The following is a 15,797-nucleotide window of genomic DNA, read 5'->3' on the forward strand; positions in this document are numbered from 1 at the left end:
CAGTCAGAACTAACTTTTGCTAAGAAATAATTTTCCTTTCTAACCTAGGTCTCGGGGTTAGTCTGTGCTCAGGTGGCACAGGAGAAAGCAAGGGGATAGAAACGGAGGGAGTTACAAGTGATTAAATGCAATGGAAAAAAGTAACGAATGCTAAAGTTTTCAAAAAGTTTAATGGAGCCAATAAGGCATATAAATTGTGTTCTGGCAGACAAGACCTGCTTTCTCTTACCAAAGAAAATGGCACATATTTTATCAAAATTTGACAATCAAGAGTAAAGGGTACTGAGATTAAGCGTCAGAGCACCAACTAAAACAACCCCCCCCCCCCAAATTGTCACTCAACTTGGAAAGAGGAACTAGACAGAACCAAGGCATAAAGGGGAGATTAAATATGCGTTCCTCAATCTCAAAAAAAATCCTTTAGGAAGAGTTCTGGCCACATGTGAGCAACTTATCACACCACCAAACCCCAACTCCAGAATCTAAATTTACAACGACAGAAAAACAGATATCTCCAACTGCATTTCTTTGTATAGTCCCAAGGGCAGCTTGAAAGTATTCATATTACAGAGGTTTGTCCATTTCAGGTAAAATGAGAGATTGCTATAATTCTTCCTGCTATAATATTAAAACAAAAATAATCCACTTTTGCCAAAATTTAGAAATATCTTTCATTCCTAGTTTTAGCATGGAATTGACTTTTTTTTTTTAAATAAAAGGTTTTATATATAATGGTTACAGAACTCCAGTTCACACATTTCTAACATTCTGTTTACATCCCACCCAGTCGATGAATATTATGGTTAACTTAGCAAAGTTTTTTCACATAAAGATATTAAATGGCTGAAGAAATTGCAGACTTTAACAAAGTGCTGTGAGTAAATTACTGGAAAAACCCTTACATTGGATTTGCAATGGTCTTTTAAGGATAAAAGAAGTAACTGATACTGAACTACAAATTTGCAAGGAAACATTTTTTCACTGTCCTACTTGATATATATTATATAATAATATGGTAGAATAAATTACAGTACCTGGCAGGCTGACATCAGTTCTTCATCTAAAAAAAGACTATCATTCAGTTCGAGATATTAAAAATGAAGATGAAACATGCTCTAAAACATTGTAGCTACAAGAGGTCTTATATTTTACTCAAAAGAGGAATCTAGTGAGAACTTTTATTTAGGTCTACCTAACATCTAGAGAACCTCCATGCGATTCCATCTTTTCCAGAATGAGATTCCAAACTGCCCTTTTTAGGAGAGGGATTCGAGTTGGGTTTTGCTATTTAAGTTGTAATCACACTGTAAGCAGATCAAGACCTATTTTAACCTGCCACCCATTCCAATGGAAACTGCACAATGTAGGGCACTCATAAAAAATGTAAAACAGGACAGAAAGGCTGGAATACCTACACTCCCACCATCCATCTCCCTTCTCATGAATACTATACCAAAAAGGAAGCCCACTCTCAAATTTCATGACCTCTCTACTTTAGGTCACCTTGAGTGCAGTCTACATGTTTACATTTACCATAAGAATAAGTACCCTGCATGGGAAGCAGTACTTGTCTTAAAACTGGAGTTTAAGCCTAAAGGGTTCATTCAACTGGGGGCGATTAAAATATTGCTACTTTTAGAGCACTAACACACACAAAGTGAATCCAATAAAGTTCTGTGTATTGATTCAATATTAAGTATTAATTGCATGACCATCATAGCACCTCTTTACATCACACAATCACCAGAATTAGCAACTGCTTTGAAAACTGAAAACAGGGCACAGTCCAAGAATTAGAAGTTGCACACTTACTATATAGAAATCAGGTGCATGGTACAGTGCTGCTGTGCAAAAATGGAAGCCTGCAGATTTGACGAGGAGGCCAAATCGTGTTTTAGACAATTTTAGGAACCTGGCAATACTGTTGAAGCAAAATACTCAACACAGCAGGAAATGGAGGGGGGAAAAAGCATTCTATAACCAAATAAACATCTGATATTTCCTTTCCCTTTGAGAATAAATACAGTTAAGGTCACTTTTAGCCTTGGAACGGATATATGTTTGCCTATGATGATCTTGCTAACTACACAATATCTGATGTCCTCTGCTAGGATTATAGTTTTAAGAAAGCCATGGTTACAAGAGGCATCTACTGTAAATACCTAGAACTTCCTTTTATGGCAACCACTATAGAATTCACTTGTCTTAGAAACAGTGAACAAGGGAAGATGGCCTCATGTTTCCTTTGCAATAATAGTATATGTTGAGGATCAAGTGGCTTTCAAGCAGCATGGTGGGTGTGAAAATGTTTTCAGTTTAGATCATTCTGTTGCGTTTATGGGTTGGTGAGTCTGTAATGACATCGCCACACTGGGCTGAGGTACGCTTTCTAGTTCCACCATTGTCCAAGTGGAGTGCCATTTCTTCTGATATGAAAGTGTTCAAATCGACATCATGGAGTCCATTTCTCCTTCGACTAGCATTCGATCCACTGCTTACATGTGTAGGAGAGCCTGGGGTACTCGAACGCACGCTTATACTAGCCATTGCACCACTAAGACCTAGGAAGAAGAAAAAAGGTTTTAGAGTTGCTCAATTATTCAACCCTCTTGAAAGCAACCCACTTTACTTTCAATGTTGTCATAGTGTCAAAGGATGCCTGACATTTTTTGTAAGGGGTCCCCAGAGAGCAAAGCTTTATTCTGGAAAGAGGAATTGTCTGGCTTTCATATGAGATGTTTTATTGGTAATACTACCAATACAATATTGGTAGGTACCAACTATTGGAAGCATATGTAGCAAGCACCATGCTAGGTGTACAAACAGATCATGAAATCCTCCCTCTTTCTTAGCTAGGTACTGTATATGTAATTTATAGCTGAAGACAGAAGGTGCTTGTTTTAAATAATTTCAATTATTCAAAGTCACCATTCCAACAGATCCCTCTCTCTGATGTGTCTGTGCGTCTAGGGTGATGGTGTGTGTGTACATGCACTAAGGGGAACAAGCAATCATTCCAGGCCTAAGTGAGCTTTCAACATCCCCTTCTAGATAAGGTGACTTTATAATTTATCATCCAAAACATCCACTATCAAACCCAAAAAAGGGGCTCACTGCTATAAATTTTGCTGGGACATCAAGTACTAAATGAGTCTGCCCTGGCCTGCCAACATGGCTCAGTGGTTGAGCGTTGACCTATGAACCAGGTCACGGTTCTATTCCCAGTCACAGCACATGCCCAGGTTGCGAGCTCGATCCCCAGTAGGGGGTGTGCAGGAGGCAGCCAGATAGTTGATTCTCATCATTGATGTTTCTATCTCTCTCTCCCTTCCTCTCTGAAATCAATAAAAACATATTTTAAAAAAACAAGTCTGCCCTGGACAACTTGGACTGCCTGATTACTCAAGTTCTGGACTCTATTTGTTAGATACCCCCTTAAGACAACCTAACTCATTATCATCTATAATCCAGTGGGGAAAGGCAAGAGAACCATAAAAAATCCTACTGCTTTGCTTGCACAGTAAGTTTTATTAAATCCAGAATAGACCTAACACTCATTGCTGAACATTCAATTCTTTACTCTTGAACAGTTAAGGAGGCTAACATGTTCCACTCCTAAATGTTCAGGATAAACCTGTAAAAGGCGTGAGACAAGAAAACATAACCACAGCACTGAATTTAAAAGCCTAACACCATTGGCAGTAGGTATTTCTTCTCACGAATTTCCCCTTATGCTATTCTAGCATCACCATGGGATTTTGCTGTCGCTTGATTAAATTTATATAACATGATATAGTATTATCAATGTTTCCAAAGAATAAGAAGAGGTTGGTTTCATAGGGGCCCATTCTTTCTAATTTTATGGTTTGTAAATATGAATTAAATGTGAACATTAAGTTGAAAAAGAATTCTCTGCCTCCTACCACATCAAACCTATTAAATTCCCTTTGACATTCTTCACTCTACAAATACTGTAAACACTTTTAAGCCCACAGACTCAACCACCTCCGACATGCTAAGCACGTTTCTGCAGCCCTCACCTCTCTTCTAAACTGCTCTAACCAACCTGTCCCCTCACTGCTCTCCCTGTAGACAACACATCCAGCCCTTCCCACTGATGGCCAGAGGAAATCTAATCGTGTCCCTTTTAAGCTCTAACCACCTTTCCGAGTACAAGCACAAATACTGGAGTACTTACTGTGTCCAGCACTACACTAAGCACTTTTCAATTTCATCCTCATAATAACCCTATGACACCTGTATTATATCCATTTTGTAGATGAAACACCAAGATTAAGTGAGCCACCCAAGATCACACAGCTAATAAAACAAGAACTGGGATTTAAACTCAAGTAGATTCCATATTCCTATTCACTGTTATACTGCCCCCTCTTAAAAGTCTAAAGTATTTCAGTGTGAAGTGACTTTAGGGTCTAGTAGGGCCTAGCCTGCCTTAGGCCCCATCTCTTTGAAATTACTCTCCTTTTCTGCCTTCCTCTGCCCCCATAAGACTGAATGGTGACTGCCTGTACCTGAGAATTTGCAGTTCCTACAATGGCTGGGCCTGGGCCTACCTTCCAACATCTGCTTCCCACTGGTTCTTCCAGTGCCTCTGATACCGTTGTAATTAACTAGTTAGTAATAATAGGAAAGGAGCAAAGGGAAGCCAGACATTATAGGCATGTCATTTGGAGCAGTGGGAGATGAGCCGAACCAAGCCGAGCCGAACCGAGCCCCTCTCCTATCTGGTCTCAAACCTCCCTTCTGAGGGCTTCTTCCCTGGTTTTCCCACCTCTGCTTTTTATAGTCTCTTGCAGGCTCCCCTTCCTTCCTGCCTCAGACTCTCTGCTCCTTCCTCAGTGGCCTGTGTGGGCCTCTTTCTGACCCACAGGTTGGTATGGCCGTGACCCATTCGCTTACCCAGTTTCCAAATCAGTGCGCCACAGGAGCAGACATTTCTCTTGAGCTCAAGGACCTATCCATTTTTCTAACTGCCTGTTGGGCATCTCAAACTTCACATTTTCAAAAAGAACTGGGCTCCTTCCCTAGCCCACACGGATTTACTAAAAATAAATGTTAAAAAGGAAAGCCGCTTCTCCTGTTAAGTTTCATCTCAAACTTAACATTTGCAAAAGGAACTGTACTCCTCCTTTCCCAGCCCACACATGCTAATTAAAAAAATAAAAGGAGGGAAAGCAGCATCTCAGTCTCATTTTCTAGAATAGCACAGTAGCATCATACCATCATTCAACTATCTTTTCAACTCTAGCTAATAAATTTAATACGGTGCCTGGCACATAACATTCACTGAATTCTGAAAACAATGATGCTTCAGAGTCCTATCCAATATTTTGAAACCCACTGAAATCCAAAGCTGTTTATGTTTATTCACTTCTCCAACACCAGAAAATAAACTCAAGTAGCCCTCTTCACTTAAAGCTTTCCCATCAACTTAAAAATTCAATTATTCCCAAATTACTGGCATTTTTAAAATTTTTTCACCAAGTCTGTAAACTCAAGAAAGCTGTGTCTGTAACCTCAATCCTCACAACATACTACTGAAAGATGTCCAAATACTTTAAATAATAACCATCATACTTGTTTCATAATGCAGGAGGTTTTAAGGTAATTATACTGCAAAATTTGGACCTTCAGCGATAGACTAAACTACTGCAGTAATTCAACTCAGGATATCATTTGAAACCACACACACAAACTTCAAGAAATCCACCCCACCCCAATGCTCCTCTTAAGGTAGTGGTTTCATGGCAGTATGATTTAACGCGTAAGGACAAACACCTAAGGCTCATGAGTCACTCCATCAGAAGTGAACAGGCACACCCTGCCATTCTCCATGAAAAAGATGAGCGTAAATATCAATTTGAAAACTCCCCAGTAACTTCCACAAAATTTATCTTTTTCTGTTGGGTGTTTGACTTGGGTTTAGTTTGACAGCTGAAGTAAACTTACAATGTGCAACATAACCTACTCTTAGCAGTGAGATTTCTTTTCAAAATTTAACTAATCTTCCCCCAAAAAGACTTTCCAAGTGTCAAAAAAAAAAAAAATTAAGATTAACAACCAAAAAAAATGTGTAAACAGCCCAAATTTTATTTAATAAACCAATGACAGCTACTAGAAGATGCTTTAGAAAACCTTAGCTAAGCCACATGAACAATCAGGCCTATACAAGTACAGACAATCTAAACATGCTTCAGAACTAAAAGTGAAGTTGTATAGCCCAAGGGCATACACCCAACAAAAACACACTTTTTCAAAAGGGCTATAGGAATATCAATTGACAAAAAGCAATAGAACAAGTAGTATGATTAGACAGAAAAGTCTCAATTGCTTAATACAAGATAAACTTTATCAGTTTTAAAGTTTCTGCATCCATTTTAAATGATTAGTGAAGGAATGAGGGGAAAAAAATTAGAATTTAATCATACTTTGAAAAGAAAGCTCCCACTGGAGCTAAAACAAAGTTACAAGTCCAGGTTATAGGAATCTAGGTTACATGGTAAATTGTTAAAAGCAGCACATGACTATTATTTTCATATCAAGTTCATGCTTAGCATAATAAGAAAATCCTATTTTGAGAATTACATGATTCCAGTTTACCAACACATAGTTAGGTCACACATAGGCAGTGAAAGAGTAAATGCAGAACCAATCCACCTCCTTCCTCCACCAGCAGCCTCTGGCCTGGAAGCCAGGTCTACACTCTATTTGCTTACCACCACCACCGCCCCACCTTACCCCACCCCACCCCTCCCCACCCCCAGCCCTGTGAGGGATAGCCCTGAAAGAGAAGGCAGACTGTTATTACTGTTGATCCACTCAGCAAGACAGGTTCAGGACCCTCTGCAGATGTGCTCCACCAGTTTTCTCACCTCCAGCAGAAAGGGGGGAATTTGAAATCCCCACAACTAGAACAAAGTGGTTAATATCCTAACTGAACCCTAAGAAACTGGTATTCTTGCATATGAAATGAATTGCACTAGTCAAATGGATAGCCCTCCCTTTTCACAAAGTTGTGTTCAGAGGCTTAAGCAAAAAGCACTGTGTGTAAGTGTGGTGTTTTAAATGCACCAGGGGGAGTTCACTCATTGAAAAAGAAATTCCACTAGGAAGATTTTGTTAATTTGAAGTAGACCACTCCCCACCCCAATCTGTAAATTGCAATACTGAACTTTTATTGAAGCAAAGCACACTAAATCAAATCAATTACAAAGATACATGTCACACCAAGAAAACATTTTCAGTTACGCTGACAGCCCAAAATGCTTTCAATTTTTCAAAGACAGTTTTAATGCCATGGGGAAATGCTCATGTTAAAATGAAAAAAAAGCAAGATACAGTACCACATATTGCAGTATGATCTCAACTATGAAATAATTTTAATATTTATACATTGAAAAAAGACTGGAAGAAAATGCACCAAACATTTAATTGCTGTTATCTTTGTATAGTTGGATAACAAGATACTGAATATTTACTTTTGGGAAATTTTTCAATTTTCCAAGAAATTAGTATTAATAAAATCAGAAAACTAGCAAAAAAATAATAAATTCAAATGTTAAATCCCTTCATTAACTACCAATGGATTTTTTAAGAAGTACTAGGTGAGTAAACTGGCTTTGAGACATGGCTACATGAATTCCTTTATCTATATGGACTCCTTTTTCACCTTAATGGAGAAAAAAAGGCCATAATAATTTTATTGCAAGTTCAAGCAATTTTGTACCATTGATGTTGGAAGCTTTAAGTCCTAGACCCCCAGAAAGTTCAGCAACTTATATCTAACATTAACATACAGAAAATGCCAACTTTTCATCAAAAATTTTAATGCTATCTTAATTGCCTTAATTATTCTTGTTCTCAGAGGCTGGTCTGAACAATGGTCATTAGTTTAGAAATTCCAGCCTTAAGAGGAATTTTAAAGAATAGTCTTTGAAATAATCGATCTTAAGCAATTAAGAAATGAGACGGCTTTGGTGCATTAATCTCTTATATCTTAATTTCCAAGTAAGTTCTTAAAACATTTTACTGTTAACTCTTGACAGCTGTTATTCAAGAAGATACAGACCACAACATTCAAGCATTTATTAAGAATCTACAGCTCCACACACTGTGCTAGAAGTTGGGCAAGAGGAGAAAAGGGACTTTAAAGGGTGGATGTACAAAAATCCCCCACAGGTCAGTTCAAAATAGTCCTCTGCAACAGACAGTTCCAAGGAGTTTCTTTTATAACATACCATCAGTTTTAAAATAGTTTATCTAAATTGTTGTGCTCAACTGTCAAATTTTGTGTCTAAATATTTAGCTTTACAAATGGAAGAGATGAAGAGTGACAGAGAAGGGGGAGAGACAGAGAAGAACCAAGTACAATTACTTAAATTTCTTCCGAAATGTACCAAACAGACCTCAACTATCTAAGAAACTTTAAGAGGAAGATTTAGTAACTTCTATTATCACTCTAGCGCACACAGGCCTAACAATGACAAAATAACAAAAGCTGCAAAACCTGTGCTCAAGGAGAAAGACAATCCTGTTGTGGTTCAGGCTGCCCAGAATCAGTTTCCCTTAAATTCTAGGGGAAGAAGAGTTTTACTCAGTTTTATCTAAGTATGACAAATTAAGAACTTACCTTACATTTTTTCTAGGTAAAAATTCCTAGCTGACCTTATATCCCTGAAAACAATTTCAAACAACTACATTTTTCTTATAAGGCCCTATACCCAGTTTCTCCAGATCCAAGGATTTGTCAAATAATTTAGTAATTTATGAGAATAAGGATCTCCACAACCCTCTGAGAAAGACTGTGTTAGGGAGAAAACAGAATTGGAGCCTATTAACTCCTAAGGAGTTGGCACTGTCCCTCTATCTGATTGCCTGGGTTTATAAACTTCAAACTGTCTAATGTAATTCTATTAGGCTAGAAATTCCTTGAGATTATTTGATTCTCCTTTGTATCAGCCTGCTCCTACCACTAGCCCCTCTAATATATCGCTTGCTATTTACCATGTTCAGTAAATGCTGGACAATAGGAAAGGCTACAGAATAATACTTTATTTTTTAAATGACTACAACCTTCCACAGAAGGAATTTAATTGCAAAAGTCAGAATTTTATAACACTGCATCCACACACACACAAAACACAACAACAAAGACTTTAGACTTCAATACTCACTAAATAGGTACTGTTATCTCACAAAGTTATTTCTTAAAAAAAAGAAAAAGAAAACTTTACTTTTGTTTCTTTCCTTTTTTCAAATTCTCGTTTTGTATTAAAGGCTAGACTACCTATGTTTGCCTAAGTCCCTCCCAGCACTTACACTGTATTTTTTTAAACTTGTTTTAAACAAAACAAACTTAAAATTGGACAAGGTGACATTTCAAAGCCAAATGCCACTTAATAGCAATGGTTCCCACCAGACACAAGACCCTATTGTGCTAGAGGCCTTTTGAGTTTGAACTGATGAATTTTACAAAGGGTTAACCCAGGCCCAGTAGGGTTAGTTCCTAGTACAGCAGTAGAGATTATCAAAATGACTTCTGGAACTAAAATAAAGTGTCTCTGATTTTTCTGGAATAGTCTGAACCAGGGCCAGAAACCTACAAAGACCACCTATGAGATGATTTGAATGAGAGCAAGGCTTTGAATAAAGTTTAAGCGAAGTCTGACTTGGCATCCTGCTTCCTCTTCCATCCAGGTCTCCATCTTCTCCCTATATGAAGGCATGTCCCATTCTTACTCTGGACCCTTACAACACCTAAATCCCATGATGACAAACAGAACTCAGAATAAAGACACTAGGTTTCAATCTAAGGCTTTCCCAGACACAACCCTCAGATACAACCACTACCTTGGGCATGCCAACTCAGACTCTCTCTCCCCGTACAGTAGAAAGAGAACATCACCAACCTCACTGATTTATATCAACATGAAACAAGCTCAAGGTCTTAGCAAGTAATGTAAGTAATTAACAGTAATTTGCAAGTTATCCCTGTCCCTCTGGAGTGATTTCTGAAATTTTAAAAAGCCACCCTTACTAAAAAGGGAGGGGAAAAAGTATCCCCGAATGCCACTGGAACTCTAAGTCTAAATTTGCATTCAGGAGCAGAGAGAGCACTCACAGGACTTAGAACTAACCAAAGGTCCTGCTCCTCTCAAGTCAAAGAACACTTACACAGTGTTGTGGAAGGGTAGGTACTTTGCGTAGTTTCTCATTTACTACATCACCTTATTAAGGAAGTATTACACCTTTTACAACAAAGGAGACTGCCTTGGAGAGGCTAACCATCTTGCCCAAGGTCATACTGGGAAAGCAGCCTGTATACAAAGTTTAAATGGTCACAGCCATTGATCTTCAAGCCTACTTGTCCACATTTCCTTATGGGGAAAACACCAAAAGATACAAATTCATGTTATTTTCTGATGTCTTTAGAAAAGTAGGCCTGGAGACCTATCCCATCCTATCCCCTAGCCCTACCAAGGGGAGGGAGTAGAGAAACCCCAAATGTACAAACACAGAGGCACAGTGGTTAGGAACATTCATTTAGATATTCAGACAGAATTGGAATATGTATTTTACTACTTACTGACCGCTTCCATTTTATCCAAATAAACCTTTCTTCACTGATAAAATGGCAATGACTCAAGGTAAGAGTGTGGATTAAAGGAGACCCTCCTTATTAGTGGGGTGCTGACACCAAGTAAACATTAAAAGTATAGTTCTTATTATGAGTCATCCTCAGGCCCCACTCCAAGTCTTGGTTGTTCTAATTTAGGTTTACTTTGTAGCACTCCTAAGGAACACCAGTTAGTGTACCCATATTGTAGTCATCTAGGGAGCTGTATCCTTAACTCTTTCTAAAGGTTCTCTGCCCACACTGTGTTGCACCCATTTACCTAACCTCTGAACCAGCATTAAGCCCAGAACACATCTACACCAGGTTCTATTAAAGCCAGAAGCTGTGAAACAAGGCCACTTCCCTAAGGTACCCCTGTCTAATGGAAGGAAAAGCCATGGAAACAATTCAAACTGGAAGAGCAAAGATAAAGATACTGTTCAGTGAAAGATTGAGAAAATGAGAATTGAAAGAAAGCTTTGTCACAAGAGACTTTTAATTAATCTGAAAGGATAAACAGGCATAGGGAAAATTTCAGAAGAGAATGGAGAAGATAGACACAGAAAGAAAATAGCGGTATTTAATAAATCAAACAATATGACTAAGATACCTGACCCAAGGTTAAGACCAAGTCATAAGGCCCTTGCAATGCCATTCTGAGTTCTGACTTCACCCTATAGGCCATAGGAAAACAAAGGTTATTTTTTCAGTAAAGAGAAGAGATCCAAAAGATCAACTCCCAATGGCCCCAGGAAAGATGGACTGGTAAATGGGTCAATTCAGGACTGGGAAATAAGAGCAGGAAGTTATTCCTAGAGCCCAGGTCTCACCTCCTCCAGAAAGCCTTTTCTTTTTTTTTTCTTTTTTAATATATTTTATTGATTTTTTACAGAGAGGGAGAGAGATAGAGAGTTAGAAACATCAATGAGAGAGAAACATTGATCAGCTGCCTCCTGCACACTCCCCACTGGAGATGTGCCCGCAACCAAGGTACATGCCCTTGACCGCAATCGAACCTGGGACCTTTCAGTCCGCAGGCCGACGCTCTATCCACTGAGCCAAACCGGTTACGGCCAGAGAGCCTTTTCTGAATCCATAGCCAGACTGCCCCAGATATATCTTACACATAACGGGGTTCAAAACATTAAATTATTATCTAATACAACTGTGTTGACCTCAACAGAAAAGAAAGCACTCCATTCATTTATACATGCCCAGAGACTTTATAAAATCTGCATGTACATGTCTGCTGTATGGTTAAATGAGGAAAAGACATGTGTTTGCTGTGGTTGGGGCAGGAAGGATGACTCTAATTTGAAATCTGAGATAGATGCTTGTGGGACACCTGTGGAGATGTCCACCAGAAGACAATGGTGCACATTATATTTGGCAGTAAGGAGGGTCTCAACTGAAGTATAAATTTTGAAAATTAAGATTGAGATGGCCCTCGAAGTATTTAAAGTCAGTGGGAGAGCCTGAGGAAAAGTCTGAGAGCCTAAGAAGAGAAGCAAAGGAAAATTTCTAGAAGAGAATGGATGACTAAAAGAGGGACAATGAGAAAGATAGAGAACCACAAAAGGTCCAGATAATTTTGGTCTATCTCAAATATGTTTAAATAAAAACAAGGTGGCAGGCATTAAGTCAGCGCTCAGTAAATTTGTCCAGTATTTGTTCAGTATATTTTTGATAATGTTAAGACAAGGACTAAAGGACTAATCAGTTTAGTGTATGCTTGTGTTTCTTTGACTTCTCTGAATTTAATATCAGATGACTAGATCCCATAGTACATAGAAAATAAGTTCCAAAATAATGCACTGGATTATAGTTTTTAAGCCTCAAATACCCCTTGGTTGACATTTTTTATTGAAACTGTTTGATAACCATTAACTGATGCACTTTTGATTGAAACTGTATAAAGTCTAAAGCTGATGAGGGTACTGATCAGCGGGATCTCATCCTCACTGTCTACATGAAATACTCTACAGATATCGTACATCTTTGCCATTTTCTTTGAATAAAGAACATATTTTAGGTATATTTGGGTGCATTTGGTACAGGTGAGAATTAGAAGCTGATAAAGAAAAAACTAGCCCTGACTGGTTTGGCTCAGTGGATAGAGCATGGGCCTGTGGATTGAAGGGTCCCAGGTTCAATTCCAGTCAAGAGCATGTACCTTGGTTGCAGGCACATCCCCAGTAGGGGGTGTGCAGGAGACAGCTGATGGATGTCTCTCTTCGAGTTTCTAACTCTCTATCCCTCTCTGTAAAAAATTAATAAAATAAATAAAATAAAAAATATTACATATATATATATATATATATATATATATATATATAAGCCTAAGCGACTGTTCGACTGGTACCTATAACGTGCACTGACCACCAGGGGGCAGACGCTCAATGCATAGACATGGAAACGTGGAATAGACTAATGAATCTCAGAGGGAAGAGGGGAGGGGGAGGACAGGAAGAGATTAACCATAAGATCTTATATGTATACTAGAAGCCCGGTGTATGGATTCATGCACTAGTGGGGTCCCTAAGCCTGGCCTGCAAGGATCGGGCCGAAATCAGCAGTCCAATATCCCCCCGAGGAGTCCCGGATTATGAAAGGGTGCAGGCCAGGCCAAGGGACCCCACTGGTGCACAAATTCGTGCACCGGGCTCTAGTCCTTTAATAAAAAAAGAAAATAGAAAGGTAATTATCCTCTGGTAAAAATGAACAGGACATGATATGTGAATCAATGTGACCTACACTCATGTTTGCTTTGATTATACACTCAAAAAGTCTGCCTCAATATACCAATTATTTTTACCTATGCCCCCTCTTGCATTCCAAACTTCATGAATTTAATTCTTCCTTCAATTGTATTTGGCTAAGCAAATTATATGCAAAACTGAATTCTGACAAGCATGTGCCCTAATTAAGATGTTTCAAATACATTTTAAAAGATCATCTGAACAATTTTCACTTCAATTTACAGACTATTCAATAAAACAGATCACGAGTCATTACTAAGTTAGTCATTAAGCTGTATTTACAATTTAGTTAATACCCTACCATTAAAAATAATTCAAATTACTTGAAACACTCAAATCAGACTAGTATTTCCAATAGGCTGATGCTCTCTAAAACCACTAGAGCACAAAACTCAGTATCAATTATGTTTCTGTATACTCTTTCAAGGGGCCCTATTACTTTACCACAACACACATAATTTTAACTACATTAATTCAGTGTATGGACCCTAGTAATAAGAGCCCACTTAGTCTCCGATATATTCTGGATTGGCACTACTTGTTATATTTACTGGAAAATTTATTGAAGGAAAAGATTATTTTTCTACACAGCTTTGTAAGTAAACTTTTTTAAACCCTCACAACTTAAACTAAGTTAAAACTATAAAGAATCCCTTCTTAAACCTATTATTTAAATTCCGAAAGTTCAGTAAAATATTGAATCACAAACTGAACAGATTCAATTTAAAAAAATGTAAGGGGAGTTGGAGAATATAGTTGCTGTTTGGGAAGAAGGCTGGCTTCGCCCTTTGTACAATGTGGGCAAAAAGTAGGTTTACAGTTTTGAGTATGCAAAACAGAGATTATTCGTCTATTGTTATTTATTAATTATTGTATTATTTTCCAAATGAACAACTGTAAACCTACTTTTGCCTACCCCTGTATATAACTGCATTAAAACTGAAAACAAGAGTGGCTCTTACGTTTCTCAAAACTATCTTCTAAAGTATAATATTGCCTAACACAGAAAAAGACACTTTTAACAGTAGAAATATCGAGTCATAAATTCGCTTGATAAAAAAAGAAGCAAAAGACTTAAGACAACTACATCAAATGCATTAAAATTAATCTGACAGCCCTGGATGGGTAGCTCAGTTGGTTAGAGCAAGCTTGCGGGTTCAATCCCCAGTCAGGCACGTACGTATAAGGACCAACCAATCAATGCGTAGATGAGTGGAACAACAAATTGATGTTCCTCACTTGCTCTCCTTTTCACTCTCTCTAAAAATCAATTTAAAATATTTTTTAAATAAAATTAATATGACAAACTCTATACTTTGAGTAAATTTTCCAAATTAATGGTAAAAGATGTGAAACTATAATTCAATAGGAACAGATAAATCTGTATTTTGCCTGAGTCTCGAAAGTTCTGATGGCGTAACTATTCCACTCTATTAGAAAGAGCAAGCAGTAAATAGCACATCCATACATCATAGTTTCCTGCAATAAATGTTTTTGTATTTTTTAATTTATCCTAAACTAACTCACAATGGGGGGTAGGGAGCAAAAATTTTTCAAATCCCATGTTCTAGTTTTAAGATAAGGAATCAAAGTTTGCCACAGAGAACAAAAATCTCTATAAGCATTAAAGTTTCAAGGATACAGAAGCCCTTTGTGTATATTCCACTAATTTTATTACCAGCTTACTTTGTTTTAAATGACCTACACTATGGCCCAAATGTTAACTTTTAACAGGACTCACTAATCACTTCTATATGCTTAGTCACTGGCACAATCCATGTTTCACCTTGGCTTCAATCAAGTATTATTTTATTGTTTATAGCAGTATTAAATGTTGTCCTATAGAAGTATTTCTCCTAGTTCTATTTGAAAGTCTGTATTAGAGAACAAGCAACAACAGACTCATTGACTACATACATACCCAGACTTCTCCAGTAATATTAAACCCCTCAGCCAAGAATGCCTTTTTTATGACAAGCCTGGCCTGGGGAGATGGTAGCAATAATTAATGAAGTGGACCTGTCCTCTGACAGTCTGCCTAACAAAGCAAAGGAACCTAAGGGACAATAGACATAAGGGAAGTTGATTATTCTTCCATTTACCCACTCCCACTTGGTTCATCATCACAACTCTCACCTTCTACAGGCACATGAACTTAGGGTGTCAAAAGAAGTTCCCCTGAGAGCTATACCAGCCTGTCATTGACTAGGCTCCTCCAGGAAATTATTACTCTGGTAGAATTCTTAGAACACAAGAACTTCCTCTTTGCCTCAGAGAGTAAGAAAACATGTACAATATAAGTGTAAAGCAATAAATTCTAATCAATGCTACAAAAGACTGTTATTGTAAAATCAGTAAGCTCAAACTAACTTTCTAAAAACATTTTTTAGAATGGGTTGGCT

General features: G+C 37.9%; 1 protein-coding gene across 1 annotated transcript in view; it reads right to left on the reverse strand.

Moving 5' to 3' along the window:
- Positions 1–159: 159 nt before the first annotated feature.
- The window catches only part of HAPSTR1 (HUWE1 associated protein modifying stress responses), a 28,227-nt gene continuing 12,589 nt past the window's right edge, over positions 160–15,797 (reverse strand). The window contains exon 4 of the mRNA XM_081090209.1: positions 160–2,561. Within this exon, the coding sequence (XP_080946335.1) occupies positions 2,317–2,561 (245 nt within the window). The 3' untranslated portion in view covers positions 160–2,316. The remainder of the gene's footprint in view (positions 2,562–15,797) is intronic.

Source organism: Myotis nattereri (genome assembly GCF_964212035.1).
Source record: "Myotis nattereri genome assembly, chromosome: 4".
In the NCBI taxonomy this organism is placed as follows: Eukaryota; Metazoa; Chordata; class Mammalia; order Chiroptera; family Vespertilionidae; genus Myotis; species Myotis nattereri.